Source organism: Sapajus apella, unplaced genomic scaffold (assembly GCF_009761245.1).
Source record: "Sapajus apella isolate SASKATOON/1434 unplaced genomic scaffold, GSC_monkey_1.0 scaffold85, whole genome shotgun sequence".
Classification (NCBI taxonomy): Eukaryota; Metazoa; Chordata; class Mammalia; order Primates; family Cebidae; genus Sapajus; species Sapajus apella.
This window is the reverse complement of record NW_022437025.1, coordinates 8,497,908-8,513,896: the sequence shown is the minus strand read 5'-3', so window position 1 is coordinate 8,513,896 and position 15,989 is coordinate 8,497,908. Positions and strand designations below refer to the sequence as shown.

At 48.9% G+C, this 15,989-nt stretch overlaps 1 protein-coding gene across 1 annotated transcript in view; it reads right to left on the bottom strand.

Moving 5' to 3' along the window:
* The window catches only part of OTOP1 (otopetrin 1), a 50,817-nt gene that overhangs the window by 9,017 nt on the left and 25,811 nt on the right, over positions 1-15,989 (bottom strand). The window contains exons 6-9 of the mRNA XM_032253831.1: positions 8,434-8,593; positions 8,207-8,299; positions 3,081-3,242; positions 912-1,263 (exon numbers count right to left, since the gene is read on the bottom strand). Coding sequence (XP_032109722.1) covers positions 912-1,263; positions 3,081-3,242; positions 8,207-8,299; positions 8,434-8,593 — 767 coding nt within the window. The remainder of the gene's footprint in view (positions 1-911; positions 1,264-3,080; positions 3,243-8,206; positions 8,300-8,433; positions 8,594-15,989) is intronic.

The following is a 15,989-nucleotide window of genomic DNA, read 5'->3' as shown; positions in this document are numbered from 1 at the left end:
TTTTTTTTTTTTTTTTTAAACACGGGGTTTCACCATGTTGGTCAGGCTAGTCTTGAACTCCCGACCTCAGGTGATCCGCCTGCTTTGGCCTCCAAAGTGCTTGGATTACAGGCGTGAGCCACCGCGCCCGGCCTCCACCACCTATTTTTATAAATAAAGTTTTATCGGAACATAGGTGTATCCATTCATTTACACATTGTCTGTGGTTGTCTTTAGGTTTATAGTTGCAACACATCTTATGGCCCACAGAGCCTAAAATGTTTTCCATGGGGCCCTTCATGGAAAAAGTTTGCCCACCCCCGCTTGAACAATGACAGCGTTGAATTATCTCCCGTCACAAGAGGTCCAGAGGAAGGTGGTTCCAGGGTCACATGGAGGCCCAGCAGTGTCATCGTGGCCCCAGGCTCCTGCTCCCTCCTGGGCGGGTCGGCCTTTCTTCTCCGGCTAATTGCTTCATGGTCACAAGCCGGCTGCCACAGCGCCAGGCTTGACGGCCTCTCACAAGCACATTCAGGCCAGGAGGAAGGGCAGGCTTCCTCACACCTCTTCTTATTTAGGGACCAAAATCCCTCCAGGGCAGTGCACCAGAGGCCCCTTACCTCTCAGGGTTCAGGCCAGGGGTCGGCAAGCATTTCCAATAAAGGGCCAGATAGTGCGTCAGGCTTGTCAGCCACGTACGATCTCTGGAGCATATTCTGTGCATGTACACTCAAGCTTAGACCCCATAGCTTAGAACCCAAGGGTGCTTTGTGTGTGTGTGTGTGTGCATGTGTGTGTGCATGTGTGTGTGTGTGTGCATGTGTGTGTGCATGTGTGAGAGAGAGAGAGAGAGATGATCCTTTAAAAATGTATACTCCATCCATTCTTCTCATGAGCCATAGTTTGTCAGTGCCTGGGCTGGCACTCCTCACGTGCCCACCTCCATGCCCATCTCCAGCAAAGGGGTAGTAGGCTTGCCCCTGATATCAAAGATGCTTGGCTCAGAATGATCATCCAAAACTGATGCTCCAGAGATGCCCGCCAGACGCTTGCAGGCAGCCCTTGCTGCCGTCAGAAAGGTTGAGCTCCACTTCCTTCTCCGGCAGAAAGCAGTGACTGGCTGCTGGCTCTCCCTTGTCCGAGGAGGAGGACAGAACCCACCCACCAAGCTCTGGAGAGGTGGAGACACGGACCCCCTGGCAAGCAGGGTCCGAGCGCAGCGGAGGGAAGGAATGTGTTTGCAGGCCTCCTTCTCACAACCAGGCTTAAAGCGCCATCTTGTGCCTTGAAGGAGAAAGAAGGTCAGGGCGTGAGTCTGGGGATCTTCGCCAAGGTCTCAAAAACTAGAGAAGGAAACGTGGCGATCACCAGGGCCCGCGGTGGCCGACCTGGCCCTTTCCAAGCCCTGTGATAGTCTGATGCTGGGAGGGTGGTCCACATGTCCACGCAACCACCTCAGAGAGGCCCTGGGAGAGGAGAGGCACAGCTCCTGTCCTCATGAGGCGGGCAGTCCCATCCAGGACTGGACTGGATAAGCACCAATAAATAGGAAATCACAGATGACAGCAGGCTGTGAAGGGGTGGACAAGGTGCCGAGGTGAAGCCTAATGGGCTGGCCAGTGAAGACCTCATCACAGAGGGACATCTATCTACACACGGTCTGAAGGGTGAGAAAGATGGATCATCGCACGGAGCCAGGGGAAGTGCACGCAGAGAGAGCAGCACGTGCGAAAGTCCTGTGGGGTAGGCAAGGTTGGAATATTCAAGAGTGGAAGCCAAGTGTGGCTGCAGCCGTGCAGGAGGAAGGGCAATGGGGGAGGGGAGGTAGAGGACATGACTGGCATGAGAAGACGGTGAAGTTGCAGAGCCCAGATCGTGACAGTCTCAATAGACCATAGGTAAGAGTTTGTATTCTCTACTAAAAGCGATGGGAGGGCTTGGCGCAGTGGCTCATACCTGTGATTCCAACACTTTGGGAGGCCAAAGTAGGCGAATCACCTGAGGTCAGGAGTTCGAGACCAGCCTGACCGACATGGTGAAACCCCATCTCTACTAAAAATACAAAAATTAGCCAGGTGTGGTAGTGTGTACCTGTAGTCCCAGCTACTCAGGAGGCTGAGGCAGGAGAATCGCTTGAACCCAGGAGGAGGAGGTTGCAGTGAGCTGAGATTGTGCCATTGCACTCCAGCCTGGATGACAAGAGTGAAACTTTGTCTCATTTGCCTCAAATTAAAAAAAAAAGGCAGTGCAAAGCCATTGAACTATTTTTAGCAGGTGACCTGATTTGATTTACTTTTTTTTTTTTTTTTTTTTTGGGAAAAAATTTCCCCTTGTTGCCCAAGCTGGGAGGCAATTGCACCACCTCGGCTCACTGCAATCTCCACCTCCTGGGTTCAAGCGATTCTCCTGCCTCAGCCTCCTGGGTAGCTGGGATTACAAGTATGTACCACCATGCCCCGCTAATTTTTTTGTATTTTCAGTAGAGACAGGGTCTTCCATGTTGGACAGACTGGTCTTGAACTCCCGACCTCAGGTGATCCGCTCACCTTAGCCTCCCAAAGTGCTGGGATTACAGGCATGATGATTTACATTTTTTAGACAAGCAGCTTCACTATCACGGTTATGGTGGTCCTTGCATTACTAAGATTGCTGAAACCACCATGCCAGAATTACCCTCCCACCTGTGGGTTAAAACACTGCTCCCACCTGTCCCTTCCCAGCGTCCCCTTAGCGGCTGCTCTCAGGAGGAAGTAATATCGCATTCATTCCCCCATCACACCCAGCAGAAGTGCCCCCTCCTCAGCCAGCTGCCCCAGCCTCCCCCACCCCACTCAGTCCCACCCACACCCGAATGCCAGGGACTCTCCCACCAGGGGAACACCCTGTAACCCCCAAGTTCCTCCAAAGCCTGATAGGGACCAGGGTGCCCTGCAGGGAGTGGGACCTTGTGGGTCCGGTGGAGGAACTGTCCTTGCTGAAACTGGCTGGGTCCTGGCCGGGAAGTGGTGACTGGCGTCTCTGACACACGCTGCAGGAACCCAGCGCAGCCAATGGAGTTCAATCAGCACACCTTGCGCCCACCCCTTGAGGCCACTGCCTACCTGGCCAGGTGCCCCCTCTCAGGCTTGCCCTGAAGTGCGGGGAAAGGCGCAGCGGGAAGGGCGCCGGCGCCCCCTGCAGGTCGCGCGCTCTCATAGCAGGGCTCGCATTCTGGGCGGAGAAACCAGCTGTCGGCAGCGGCTTTGAACAGCAGCTGAGGCTGCCTGTTGGGAATAAGAGACGCACCATGCTAAGCAAAGCGCAGCATTTTATAATTGGGTGAAAGGCCAGATACTCTGTCAGCTGACTTGATTGTTCTGTACGCATATCCCTGAGCCATTGTTTGACGGACATTTTTACTGAGTTGACTTTTTTTTAAGGTGATATGACGAATTAAGAGAAAAGGCAATGGAGTTTTTAAAACCGGCATGATCGCCCAGATGCTCCCACTATGTACATGTCATCTAACCAGGTCAGCTGTGAGCTGGGACCTCACAGACCGACGTGGAGGGAGATGGGTGCGGGAAGGGCTTTGTTAGCTGAGAGGGTCTTGCACCTGGAAGGCAGTAGCAAGCATTTTCCAACTGGATTTTTTGGCTGACATTTGTGGTGGCGAGACAAACAGGTCTAATTTGCCCCTGGGCATGGGCAGTGGGAGGATGCTGGTGGGTTTGGTTCAACACTTTGGAGAATGTCTTGTGGAAAGGGTGCTGTTTTAAATCACACACAGGAACCATGGGAGCCTGTTGTCACCCTGGACATGACTCCATGCACTTGCCCTTCCACTCTGCCTTGGCAGGAGTCATGGCACCCGAAATACATGAGTTCAAATCCCAGTTTCACGGGCTCAGGGATGAGCTGAAGCTACCAAACACACAGGCCCCTCCTGTATACAGTTACAGCAGGTCAAGGAGTAACTTGGAGCAAGCTGCTGTGAGAAAATAGCACAAGCTGGGTGGCTAATCAACAACAGGCACTTATTTCTCACGGGTCTGGAGGCTGTCAGGGTGCTGGCATGGTCGGGTTCTGGTGAAGGCCCTCTTCCCGGTGACAGACAGCTGTCTTCTCATTACATCCTCACGTAACAGACAAGGGCTGCGCAAGCTCTCTGGCCCCTCTTGCAGGCACTAATCTCATTCACAAGGGCCTCATCATCATGACCTCATTACCTCCCAAAGACCCCACCTCCTAATACCACCACATTGTGATTAGAGTTTCAACATATGAATTTAGGGGAGAAATAAACATTCAGTCCATTGTAGTAAGAGGTTGTCCTGATCATATGTGTGCCCAGGACATAGTTCCCTCAGCACTATAGGTGAGTCTTTCTTTCACATCTTGCCAACTCTTGTCAATCTGATAAATGGGAAGTGGTAACTCATTATTATTTCAATATGTATTCCCCATATTATTACCTGAGATCTTAACACTTGTGTATTGCACATTCTGGTTCCTCTTTGGCAAATTGCCTCGACATTAAGATAGTCAATTTTTCTTGCCACCTACGCTGGTTGAGTCAGGATGCTTAACTACTTGGCAGTAAAAACCGCCTGGCTGAAATAGCCATCCCTGGGGCTGCCTGCTGGGGGTAAGAGATGCTCCATCCATCTTTAGGTCCTTTCTTGGAAAAGCGGAGCCGGGCCCGCCATGCAGGCTTTTCTGATGCTGCTCTCATCCGCAATAGCATCCCCACAGCCTGGATCCATTGTTTCCAGCATTACGATGGCTCCTTTATCTCCTTGACAGAGCCCAAAACCCACAGCTGAGGCCTCAGGCCTGCCCTCATGTGCTTAGATCAGGGGCAAAAGCAATGCCAACCAAAATGGGGAAACCAGTATTCCTGCTCGGTCACTGCTGAGTCAGCATAAATCACTCCAGAGGACAGCTTGTCACTGACCTCAAAGACTCAGTTACAAAGATGCTCACCATGGTTTATAGTAAGACCAAAAAAAGGAACCACCTAAATATCTCTAAATGTCCAACATCACGGTTTGAAAAAGTAAGGAATAGTACATCCTTCCATGGAAGGTACTTTAAAGCCACCCAAAATCATACTGCACATGGATACACAATGTCAAGGAACCTTGCTCAGTAATCCTAACTTGGCGTCCATGGACTCCCAAGGAGATGCTTATCAAAGGGAGTTGGCACCCCCTGAGATGCTCATGAAAGTGCAGATTTCTGCGCCTCACTCCAGACTGAACCTGCCATTCCAGCTTGGAGGGCAGGAATCCTAACAAGTTCCCCAGATGTGTCTCAAGCACACAAAAGCCAGAGCGTCGATGCCTGAGACCCAAAATAGGGAAGAAACACTCTGGTGTATCAAGAGGAAAAAAGCAAATTACACACAAATGCAGTGTATTTAAAAACCACTCCCTTCATGTGAGTGTGGGTGTGCGTGTACTTCTGGAAAAAAATAATAATAATTGGCCAGGTGCGATGGCTTCTGCCTGTAATCCCACCACTTTGGGAAGCCAAGGTGGGTGGATCACCTGAGGTCAGGAGTTTGAGACCAGCCTGGTCAACATGGTGAAAACCTGTCTCTACTAAAAAAACAAAAATTACCTGGGCATGGTGGCAGGCGCCTGTAATCACAATTACCCCATAGGCTGAGGCAGGAGAATCGCTTGAACCCAGGAGGCAGAGGTTGCAGTGAGCTGAGATCACGCCATTGCACTCCAGCTTGGGAGGCCAAGGCGGATGGATCACAAGATCAGGAGTTCGAGACCAGCCTGGCCAATATGGTGAAACCCCATCTCTACTGAAAATACGAAAATTAGCCAGGCATGAGGGCAGCTGCCTGTAGTCCCACCTACTCAAGAGGCTGAGGCAGGAGAATCACTTGAATCTAGGAGGCGGAGGTTGCCATGAGCCGAAATCATGCCACTGCACTCCAGCCTGGGTGACAGAGAGAGACACCATCTCAAAACATATTTTACTTATTTATTTATTTATTTAAGAGAAAGGGTCTTACTGTGTCACCCAAGCTGGAGTGCAAGTGGCATGATCTTGGCTCACTGCAGCCTCAAGCTCCTGGGCTCCAGTGATCCTCTACACTCAGCCTCATGAGTAGCTACAGGCATGCCCCAACTCACGTGGGTTTTTGTTTTGTTGGACAGACAGAGTCTCACTCTATATTTGTGTTCCCTAACTGGTCTTAAACTCTTGGCTTCAAGCGATCCTTCCTCCTCAGCCTCCCAAAGTGTTGGGGTTACACGGGTGAGCCGCCATGCCTACCCTGTGTGTGTGTGCTAATAGCTACCTAGATAACAAAACTTAAGAGCAATTACTGCTAGATTACCTCAGCACCATGGACACTCGGGCGGATGACTCTTTGGGGTGGGGTGTCCCCTGTGCTGTAGGGTGTTAGCAGTATCCCTGGGTGCAGTAGTGTAACAATCTAAACTGTGTTTGGTAGCACAAAAGGGCAACTATAGTTAACAATAATTTACTGTATATGTCAGAGTAACTAACACAGTGAAATTAGAATGTTTCTAACAAAAAAAGATACACACTTGAGGTTATGAATATCTCAATCACCCTGATTTATTACTTACTATATGTTTATATTAAAATATCACATGTAGTCTATAAGTATGTACAAATATTATGTATAATTTAAATTTATTTTAATTTTAAAAAATAAATATCTAAAAATATCTGCAGATATTGCTAAATGTCCCCTCAAGGAACAAGATTCCCAGGTGGAGAACCGATTCTCTAGATGGGACATGTATAGATGATGATTTCCTTTGTTTTTTAGTATCTATGCCTATTTTTTAGTTTTTTCTAAAATAAATGTATTTTACCCATATTAAAAAAGAAAACAACTTTGTATTTCTTGCTATCCCATTGCCTTCACTGCCTGAAAAAAATACACTCAAATGAAAAGATATTCACATTAATACTTACAGTAAGAAAACTAATTTTATTACAATTTTAAAATAGCTATGGAAAAACATATACAAAGGCCTCCTAAATGTCAATACTCCTTAGACACCTTTGAACTATTTATAATCTTAATCTTTAGACTAGGCATCCTAATTGTAATTCCGTATCTTAAAGAAGCAATTCTAAATATGGGAAATGCTTCACAGATATGGTTGATTTTTACAGAGTTACTTATAAAAGCAAAAAGTTATAAACACTCTAAAACCAGCCATAGGAAACTACATTAGTTAAGGTACATTCACTTGATAGACTATCTTACAGCATTAAAATGATATTTATAAAGAACTTATAACAATATGGGGGCAAAGTTTATGCCATATTGTTGAGTGGGAAAATAACTGAATACAAAATCAAATATGTTGCATCATCATTCAAAAGTATAATAATGACAACAAAAAGAATCACATCAACATGGTTGGAAGAAATACATCAAGATATTAAAAGTAAATATTGGCCAGGCACGGTGGCTCATGCCTGTAATTCCAGCACTTTGGGAGGCTGAGGTGGGAAGAGATCATGAGTTCAGAAGATCGAGACCATCCTGGCCAACATAGTGAAACCCTGTCTCTACTAAAAATACAGAAATTAGCTGGGCATGGTGTTATACGCCTGTAGTCCCAGCTACTCAGGAGGCTGAGGCAGCAGAATCGCTTGAACCTGGGAGGTGGAGGTCACAGTAAGCCAAAATCACACCACTGCACTCCAGCCTGGTGACAGAGCAAAACTCTGTCTCAAAAAAAAAGTAATCATTAATTGAACAGTGGCAACATACGTGACTTTTTCTCTCGCCTTTCTGAAATATTCAATTTTTTTTACAATAAACATGTATGTATTTACACTGAAAGAACAGTGAAATTTCTTTTTAAAAATACTTCAAAATGATCACAAAAATGTGCCAACATTTCAGATAAGAAATATATTTTTATATTGGCCTGTACACAAATTTCTATCCAGATGATAAAAGTAACTTCAAGAAATTAAACCTATGCAGAAACAATATCAGCTCAATGTGATTGTGTCACAATTCATCAGCTTTGAGAAGGATAAAATTTTTAAGTATAAATTATTAGGCAGGTGGTCAGGAGAAGGTTGTATGGAGTCACATGATAAATGACACACAGAAAACACTTTTTATGAAAAACAAACTGGAGAGATTCTTTCCCAAACCATAATCACATTCTTCTAAATCATTTAGAAGGGAATAGAATAATTTCGGCTTGATTAGCATTTAACTAACCAAGGACAGATTCCAGCCACCTCTCGGATTTTGATCTAACTTGTTTACACTCATCAGGGGTGACGGGCAGTTCCAGCCCACAGGAAGCGCAATCTTTGCAGACAAAAGGCGGCCCTTCTCATATTTGTCAGGCAATATTTGTCCAACCTGGCCACTCCCAGGTGGTTCCAGTGAACTCTCTTGTTAGCTCACTCCTCGGTCTCTTGTGGACCCAGACTATATCTTACAATAGACCTCAAAGAGGGAGGCAGCTGCGTGCATTCGGTAGAAAATAGAAAAAGGCATGGCCAGGTTGACCACAATTATCCAGGGTTCAAAGCCAAAGACAATCTCCTCCAATCCGTTGTCATACTCGGGTCGACAGCCAAAGGCAGGAGGTATCCAAAGCTGCAAGAGAAGAGAAAATGGCTTGTGGTGGGGAGCAGCTTCCAAGCCACCGTGGAGGCCCCACTCAAGTCCAGGTCTCATGGAAGCCAATCTGGATGAGTCACCCCCGACAGAACAATAAGGAGACCTCGCAACATTTCCCATCTGCATAGAAACCACCAAATCCTGTCTGCCAGGATCCTGCTCACTGCCTCACCCACCCTTCCCTGCAATCCATCCCGAACGAGCACTTTTTGAACCCATCCAATTCTCTCCATCCCTACAACCCTCGCCCAGCCTCGGTTTCCTCATCTGGAATATGGGAATACTAACACGTGTCTGAGAGGGCTTAGATGAGAACTAAGTTTTGAAAACTGCAAGCAATGACTTTCGTTTGTGTTGCTCCCCAAACCTACACACTGTTCCCTGCTTCTCAGTCTCTTCCTTGTCCCAGTTTCCTCCTGCTCTGCCACCGTTTGAGCTGTCAGGCTCCTCAGGGCCCCAGAGCTCAGCCCTGGGCCCTCTCCCGCTTCAGGCTGCACACTTCTTCAGCTTCCTCCACTCCCTGGCTGTGGCAGCAGGCTCTAGGATGACCCTCAATGATCCCTAGCTCCTGCAGTCACCCCTTTGTGGAGTCCCCACCCCTTGAATGTGGGATGCACCTAATGACCCGCTTCCAACTCACAAAATATGGCAAAAGACATGGGAAGTCACTTCTGAAATTAGGTTGCAAAGGACCTGCTATCCCTCTTGCTCATCTTCTCCTGTAAGACAGGCGGTAGCTGCCATGCTGCGAAGCACCCTCAGTGCTTCAAGGAACTCAGACCCTCAGTCCAACAAGCCGCAGCTGAATCCTGCCAACAGTCACATGAGTAGATTTGGAAACAAATCCTCCGCCACCTCTCTCAAAGTCAAGCCTTGAAATGAATGCAGCCCCCGCCAACAGTTTCAGCCTGGGAATGGCCCTGTACAGACACAAGCTAAAACTGTAGTTGGATTCACACGTCAGAGAAACTATGAAAGCATCAATGTACATGGTTTAAGTTGCTGAGCTCTGGGGTAGTCTCTTACGTAGCAATAGGTAACTGAGACACGCAGCCTGCGTTAGAACTCCATACAGAACCCTCCCTAGATACAGCCAAACTCTGTATCCAGGGATCTGTGTCTATGGGTTCAACTAGTCATGGATCAAAAATATTCAAAAAGTAGGCTGGGCACAGGGCTCACACCTGTAATCCCAGCACTTTGGGAGGCCAAGGCAGGTGGATCACCTGAGGTCAGGAATTCAAGACCAGCCTGGCCAACATGGTGAAACTCATCTCTACTAAAACTACAAAATATTAGCCAGGAGTGGTGGCACGTGCCTGTAATCCCAGCTAGTTGGGAGGTTGAAGCTGGAGAATCACTTGAACCGGGGAGGTGAAGTTTGCAGTGAGCCGAGGTTGTGCCACTGCACTCCAGCCTGGGCAATACTGAGACTCTGTTTCAAAAAATAAAAGTAAATAAATTCAAAAAATAAAATGGTTGGGTGTGTCTGTACTGAATATGTACAGACTCTCTTCTTGCCATTGTTCTCTAAACAGTACAGTATAACAATTATTTACACAGTATTTCAATCGTATTAGGTATTGGAAGTAATCTAGAGAGGTCTTAAAGTGTACGGGAGGATGGGTAGGTTACATGCAAATACTGCCCCATTTTACATATAGGACTTGAGCACTGTGCATTTGGTATCCACCACGTGGGGCCGGGAACCAAGATCCCTCTCTTCTACTTTGTTCCCTGGCTGCTGTGGCTCTTAGGGGCTCTCCTACCTCTTTGGCCGGTCCCTCCCATCTCCTTTGCTGTTTCATCCTTTGCTCTGCCCCTTAATGTTGGCCGGCGGTCCAGAGCTCCTTCCTGGGTCCCTTTCTGTTCTCTATACACATGAGCCCCGGGGCTCTCTCCCAGGACCTGGTTGTAAATACCCACTATGGGCCTATGACTTCCCAGGCTAAATCTCCAGCCTGGACCACTCCCAAGAAGCCCAGGCTCATAGTTTCCACGGGCAACTTGAGTGTCTAAAACACATCTCAAACTCAACCCACCTTCCCCATTTCTCCGTCTGATCAGCGACATCCTCCTCCCAGGTGGCCCATCAAAGCTCCAGGTGTCATCCTTATTTCCCTCCTCCTCCCATAACCACGCCCCCTGCCATCGGCCCAGCAGCACATCTTGACCATGCGCCTCCAAAGCTGTATCTTTAGCCCGCCTGTGGCTCTCTGTCTCCACCTGTCCAGCCGGACTCTCTCGCCTGGACCACGGCGGTGGCCTCCTACCTGGTCTCCCAGCTCGCACTAGGACTCCACTCAGCTACCAGATTAACCTTTTATGAAAATCAGATCCTGCCCCTACCTTGATTAAACCCCCAGAGTCTTCCCAAAATATTTAAAATAAAATCTACACTCCCACATGGGGTGATAAAGCACTCTGTTAGCTGATTTCTAACCACTGTCCACGTTCTCCCCATTCACCCCACCCACGTGGCACACAGCCCTTCTTCCTGTTTCTCAAACCAGACCCGCTCACTCCCACCGGGGGTTTCACACCAGCTGCCTCTGCCTTGAACATGCGCGGCCAGCCCTCCCTGTCCCACATCACCCTTCAGCAAGGCCTTCCAGCTGAGCTGGTCCATCTGATGTACAATGGCTGCCCAAGAGCTGTCTCCCACACCCTCCTTCCCACTTCTCCGCCTAACACATGTCACTACTGGGGGTCTTTCTTGCTTGGTTGATGGTTTTGCCTGCTGTTGCCTGGTTTCTAAGCCCCAGAGGAGGAAAAGCAGAGATCTTGGTCATAGCCGTACCCTTACCATTCACAGCAGTGCCCGGCCCTCTGTAGGTATTCTAGAGACACGTTTTAAAGGGAGGGAGAGAGGGAAGGAGAGGGACATGGAGGAAAAAGGAGAAGAAAGGAAGGCGGGAAGATGGGACCTCTTCTGAAACCCACATCTTTCTATCTGCTGTCCAGTTGGCTGTAAATTCTTGTTACTTATCTTATCAAGAGGTGGCCTGTGATCTCTTTCCTTGAATCTGGATGGGCTCTGTCAACTACGTGACTAATAAAATATGGCAGAAATGACCCCATGCAGTTTCTAAGCCCAGGCCTTAGGAGACAGGCTGCTTCCCGTTCAATCTTGCGTAGGGTTGGCTCTGGGACCCTTAGCCACCACGTAGAGTCCAACCACCACGTCAGGCTGAAGACCCACCTGTGGATGCCCCAGTCAGGGCTGAGCCCAGCCTCCCAGCCACCCCCACCCAAGGCACCAGACCATGGACCTTCCGGACAAGACTTCAGCAGCTTCACCCGATGCTGTGAGGAACAGAACCGCCCATCCAAGCCCTTCCAGAATTTCTAACCCACAAAGCCACGAGTCACAATAAAAGCCATGAGACAAAAACGAAATCATGCGTGTTGCTTCTGTCATACATTTGGGGCAGTTCGCTGCACGGCAACAGAAAACCAAAATATCTGCCTATTGGCTTTGCCCATTTGGATGCCGCAGAGGCACCTGAAACAGAACAGGTCCAGTACTTAACTCTGGTCCTTCCTTCCACACCGACCTCCCACTGCCGCCAAGGTTGCCCCTCCTCCAGAGTCCTCCGTGTCCAACCTAGTATCACCGTCTCCCCAGGAACTTAAGTCTGAAAGCACGAGTCCTGCTTGGCATCTGTCACCCTTTGTGACTTGCAACCAGGAGGCCCTGGAGGGTGTTATGATGAGTGAAATAAGCCAGTAACAGAAGGACTAATACTCCACAGATCCACTTATTTGAGGAGTCTAGGAGTCAAATTCCTAGAGCCCGAAAGAATGGTGGTTGTTAGGAGCTGGGAGAATGGGGACTCCATATTTAATGGGGTAGACTTTCGATTTTGCCGGATGAGAATAACCTGGAAATGGATGGTGGTGATGGCTGCACCACGTGAACGTCCTTTACTCAACTGTACTCTTGAAAGTGGGTGCGGTGGGAAAGTTTATGTGGTGTGTTTTTTACCACAATTAAAAATATAATAAAAACAGACCGGGCATGGTGGCTCACGCCTGTAATCCTAGCACTTTGGGAGGCAGAGGCAGGCAGATCACCTGAGGTTGGGAGTTCAAGACCAGCCTGACCAACATGGAGAAACTCTGTCTCTACTAAAAATACAAAAATTAGCCAGGTGTGGTGGCACACACCTGTAATCCCAGCTACTCGGGAGGCTGAGGCAAGAAATCACTTGAACCCGGGAGGCAGAGGTTGCAGTGAGCCGAGATGGACAACAAAAGGGAAATTCTATCTCAAATAATAATAATAATAATAATAATAATAATAAGCATGAGTCAGATCCTGTCGCTTTCAGCGTAGACCCTTCCACAGTTTTCTGTTGTGTTTAGCATGGAGTCTTGATCGCAGGCCCTGTGTGGTCTCCCCTCTGCCCTCTTCCCTGTGCTCTGTGCTCCTGGCTCATGTCCAGTGAGCTCTGCCTTGCCTTGCACCTGTGCCTTCCCCACACCAGCAGCTCTGCCCTGGGAGTCCCTTGGCCCAGCCCCATCCACACCCTTCCTTAGAAGAGGCCTTCCCTGACTCCAGTCTCCCACAGCACTCTGCCCTTCCCCATCACCACACCCACCCTCTGTTGTCTCCAGGGTGAGGCTCCTGGAAATTCAACTAACGTTTTCATCTCTGTCTTGGCTGGAGTGGAAGCCACACCACCTGGACATGCACATCAGCACCTGCAGCTGGGGCTATGGACTGGCTCCGATGCTGGAGAAGACAGCTCTTGCTCTCTGCCAGACGCCTGTAGTACAACCTTGGGTCAACTGCAAGGTTTCAAAGTGCCACCCAATAGCCAGCACTGACATCCTAAGACACCACCCCGTGATGATTTCCATCCTCTGATTCCATCCCCGATAACCCAGCCAGTGCCTGGGGGCATCACTGGCCAAGCACAGGGAGGAAGAAACAAAGCCCACCATCCTCCCTGGACTGGGTCCTGGGTCTTGGGTCTGGCCTTTGGGTCCTGACAGACCATCAGTTGCCTCTCGATTCTGGTATTTCAGACTGTGCTATCTTTCTTCAAGTGGGTGCAAAAATGCAAGCCAAGTATTTCACCCAGTGGTCAACCAAAAAGGCAACCATGGGGAAACAGCTTTTCAGAACTTAGTTTTAAAAACATGTATTAGGCCATGAGTGGTGGCTCACACCTGTAATCGCAGCATTTTGGGAGGCCTAGGCAGACAGATCACCTGAGGTCAAGTGTTCGAGACCAGCCTGACTAACATGGTGAATCCCTGTATCTACTAAAAATACAAAAAGTTAGCTGGGCGTGGCGGTGAGTGCCTGTAGTCCAGCTCCTCAGGAGGCTGAGGCAGGAGAATCACTTGAACCCAGGAGGTGGAGGCGGCAGTGAGCCGAGATCGCGCCATTGCACTCCAGCCTGGATGACAGAGCAAGACTCCATCTCAAAAACTATATATATTAATCACAGGGTATGCACAAAAAGCATATGCCCTGAGGAGGATTCTAGAACGAGCTCTGACTGTATAAGAGTTTGCATTTTGGAATATGCACCTCAAAAACATACAGCCGACTAGTATCCATCTCTCTTTTTAACTCTAAATTCTTGGTTCGCTGCTGTGCCCCAGAAATAGTCCTGGGATACAGCAGGTGCCTGACAAGTCTGCTGGATGGAGAAGAGGGTCTGCCTGCAGCCAAACTCTTCTGGCCTTCCCCCTTCCGAGCTCATCCTCACTGTCTACCGAGCTGAAGGAAGCCAGGTGATCCAAGGCTGGGGCGGATCAGGTTTGCTTGGCAGACACACAGCCGTTCTGACTTCATAAGGGACCTTCCCAGCTTTGTGTTCTTAGGGCGATAACAAAAGTCGCAGACCCTGAATGTACCATCTGAAATTCAGGGGAGGAAGCTCAAAAGGCTCTGAGCTGCTGGGGCGACAGAGAGCGGGCTTGCTAATGGAGGCTAGTAGCAGAGAGCTGGCTTCACCCAGAGGGATGGGCAGGCACCTTTGTGGACTGGGCACTCCCTTCCAGCCACCAGTCACCATCACTGCAGAGACTCATACAGTGGCAAAGGCTGCTTCCCCCTCCTTCTCACCAGCCCCCACCATCCTTCCTCTCTGTGTCTCTAAAAATACCCCAACAGCACACAATTCTTCTGATTCCTTTCTCTTCTCTCCATCCCTCCATCACTGCCCGGGTTCAAGCTCCTGCCCTACTTGCCTGGGTGGCTGCAGGGCTTTCTCTCTCAGTCTTTCTGCTTCTGGCCCCATCTGTCTCCATCCTTGCTACACAGAGCTGCTGGGAGGACCACTCCAAAGAGCAAATCTGAGCGAGTCCTCCCTTGCCCTCAGCATAAAGGCTCCAGCCAGGCATTAGAAGCCCTGCTCAAGCTAGAGCCCACCTAGCTGGGCCCCCTCTCCTATTTCCCATTCTGCTGTTCTGCTTAAAACATAGAATTTATGCCAAACTACCTGGTGCTCCGAAAGCATGCCGTGGAGTCTTTTGCCTCTGCGTCTTCACACAGTGTGTGCCTCTGCCTGAAATGCTTTTCCCTGCCTTGATCATCTGGTGAACTTCCAGTCATTCCTTGCTGATGCAGACAAGATTGGGTGAGTGATTGTTCAAGTTCCTCACCCTTGCTACCTTCCGTTAGAGAGGCTGGAAAGCAAACCATCCACTTCCCCAGCCTGCCTTGCAGGCTTCCCCATGCTTGCTTTCTTGAATCCATTTATGATGCCTGGTGCAGCTGCAGCTATCTCGTAACCATGTGGCAAAAGCACCACACCACCTAAGTGACAAGATGAACAGTGCCTGGATGCCTGATGATATGGTTCAGCTGCCAGGCCAACCCCAAGCAACCAACCTCTGGAATTCTCATGAGATAATTAAACATTGTTAAGACTGAAGACACTGCGAATCAAATTGCCCATCACTTGCAGCCAAAAGCACTCCTGATTGGCACTGGGCCTCACTCAAGCACCCCCTCCTCACTGAAGTCCTTCTGGATCCCTTCTCCTAGTACACCTTGACAAGCCTGTCTCAGCACTCGTCCTGCTCACCGTATTAGATTTTCTCCTTGTCTCCCTCCCCCACCATACTGCGACCTTTTAGAGGAAAGAGACTTAGTCTTTCCCCTTTAATTTTTAGTGCCCAGCCCAGCCCCTAGCACACAGCAAGTCTTCAGTAGGTAATTTGTAGAATATAGGTCTACTTTCCAGCCTCATATTTTAATTTTGTACTTACAGCATTTTTATTACTAGCTGCCTCCATTTCTTATTTTTAAAATGCAAGAGAAACCTCGATGTCCATCAGTAATGGACTGGACAAAGAAAATGTATTATGGCCGGGTACAGTGGCTCACATCTGTAATCCCAGCACTTTG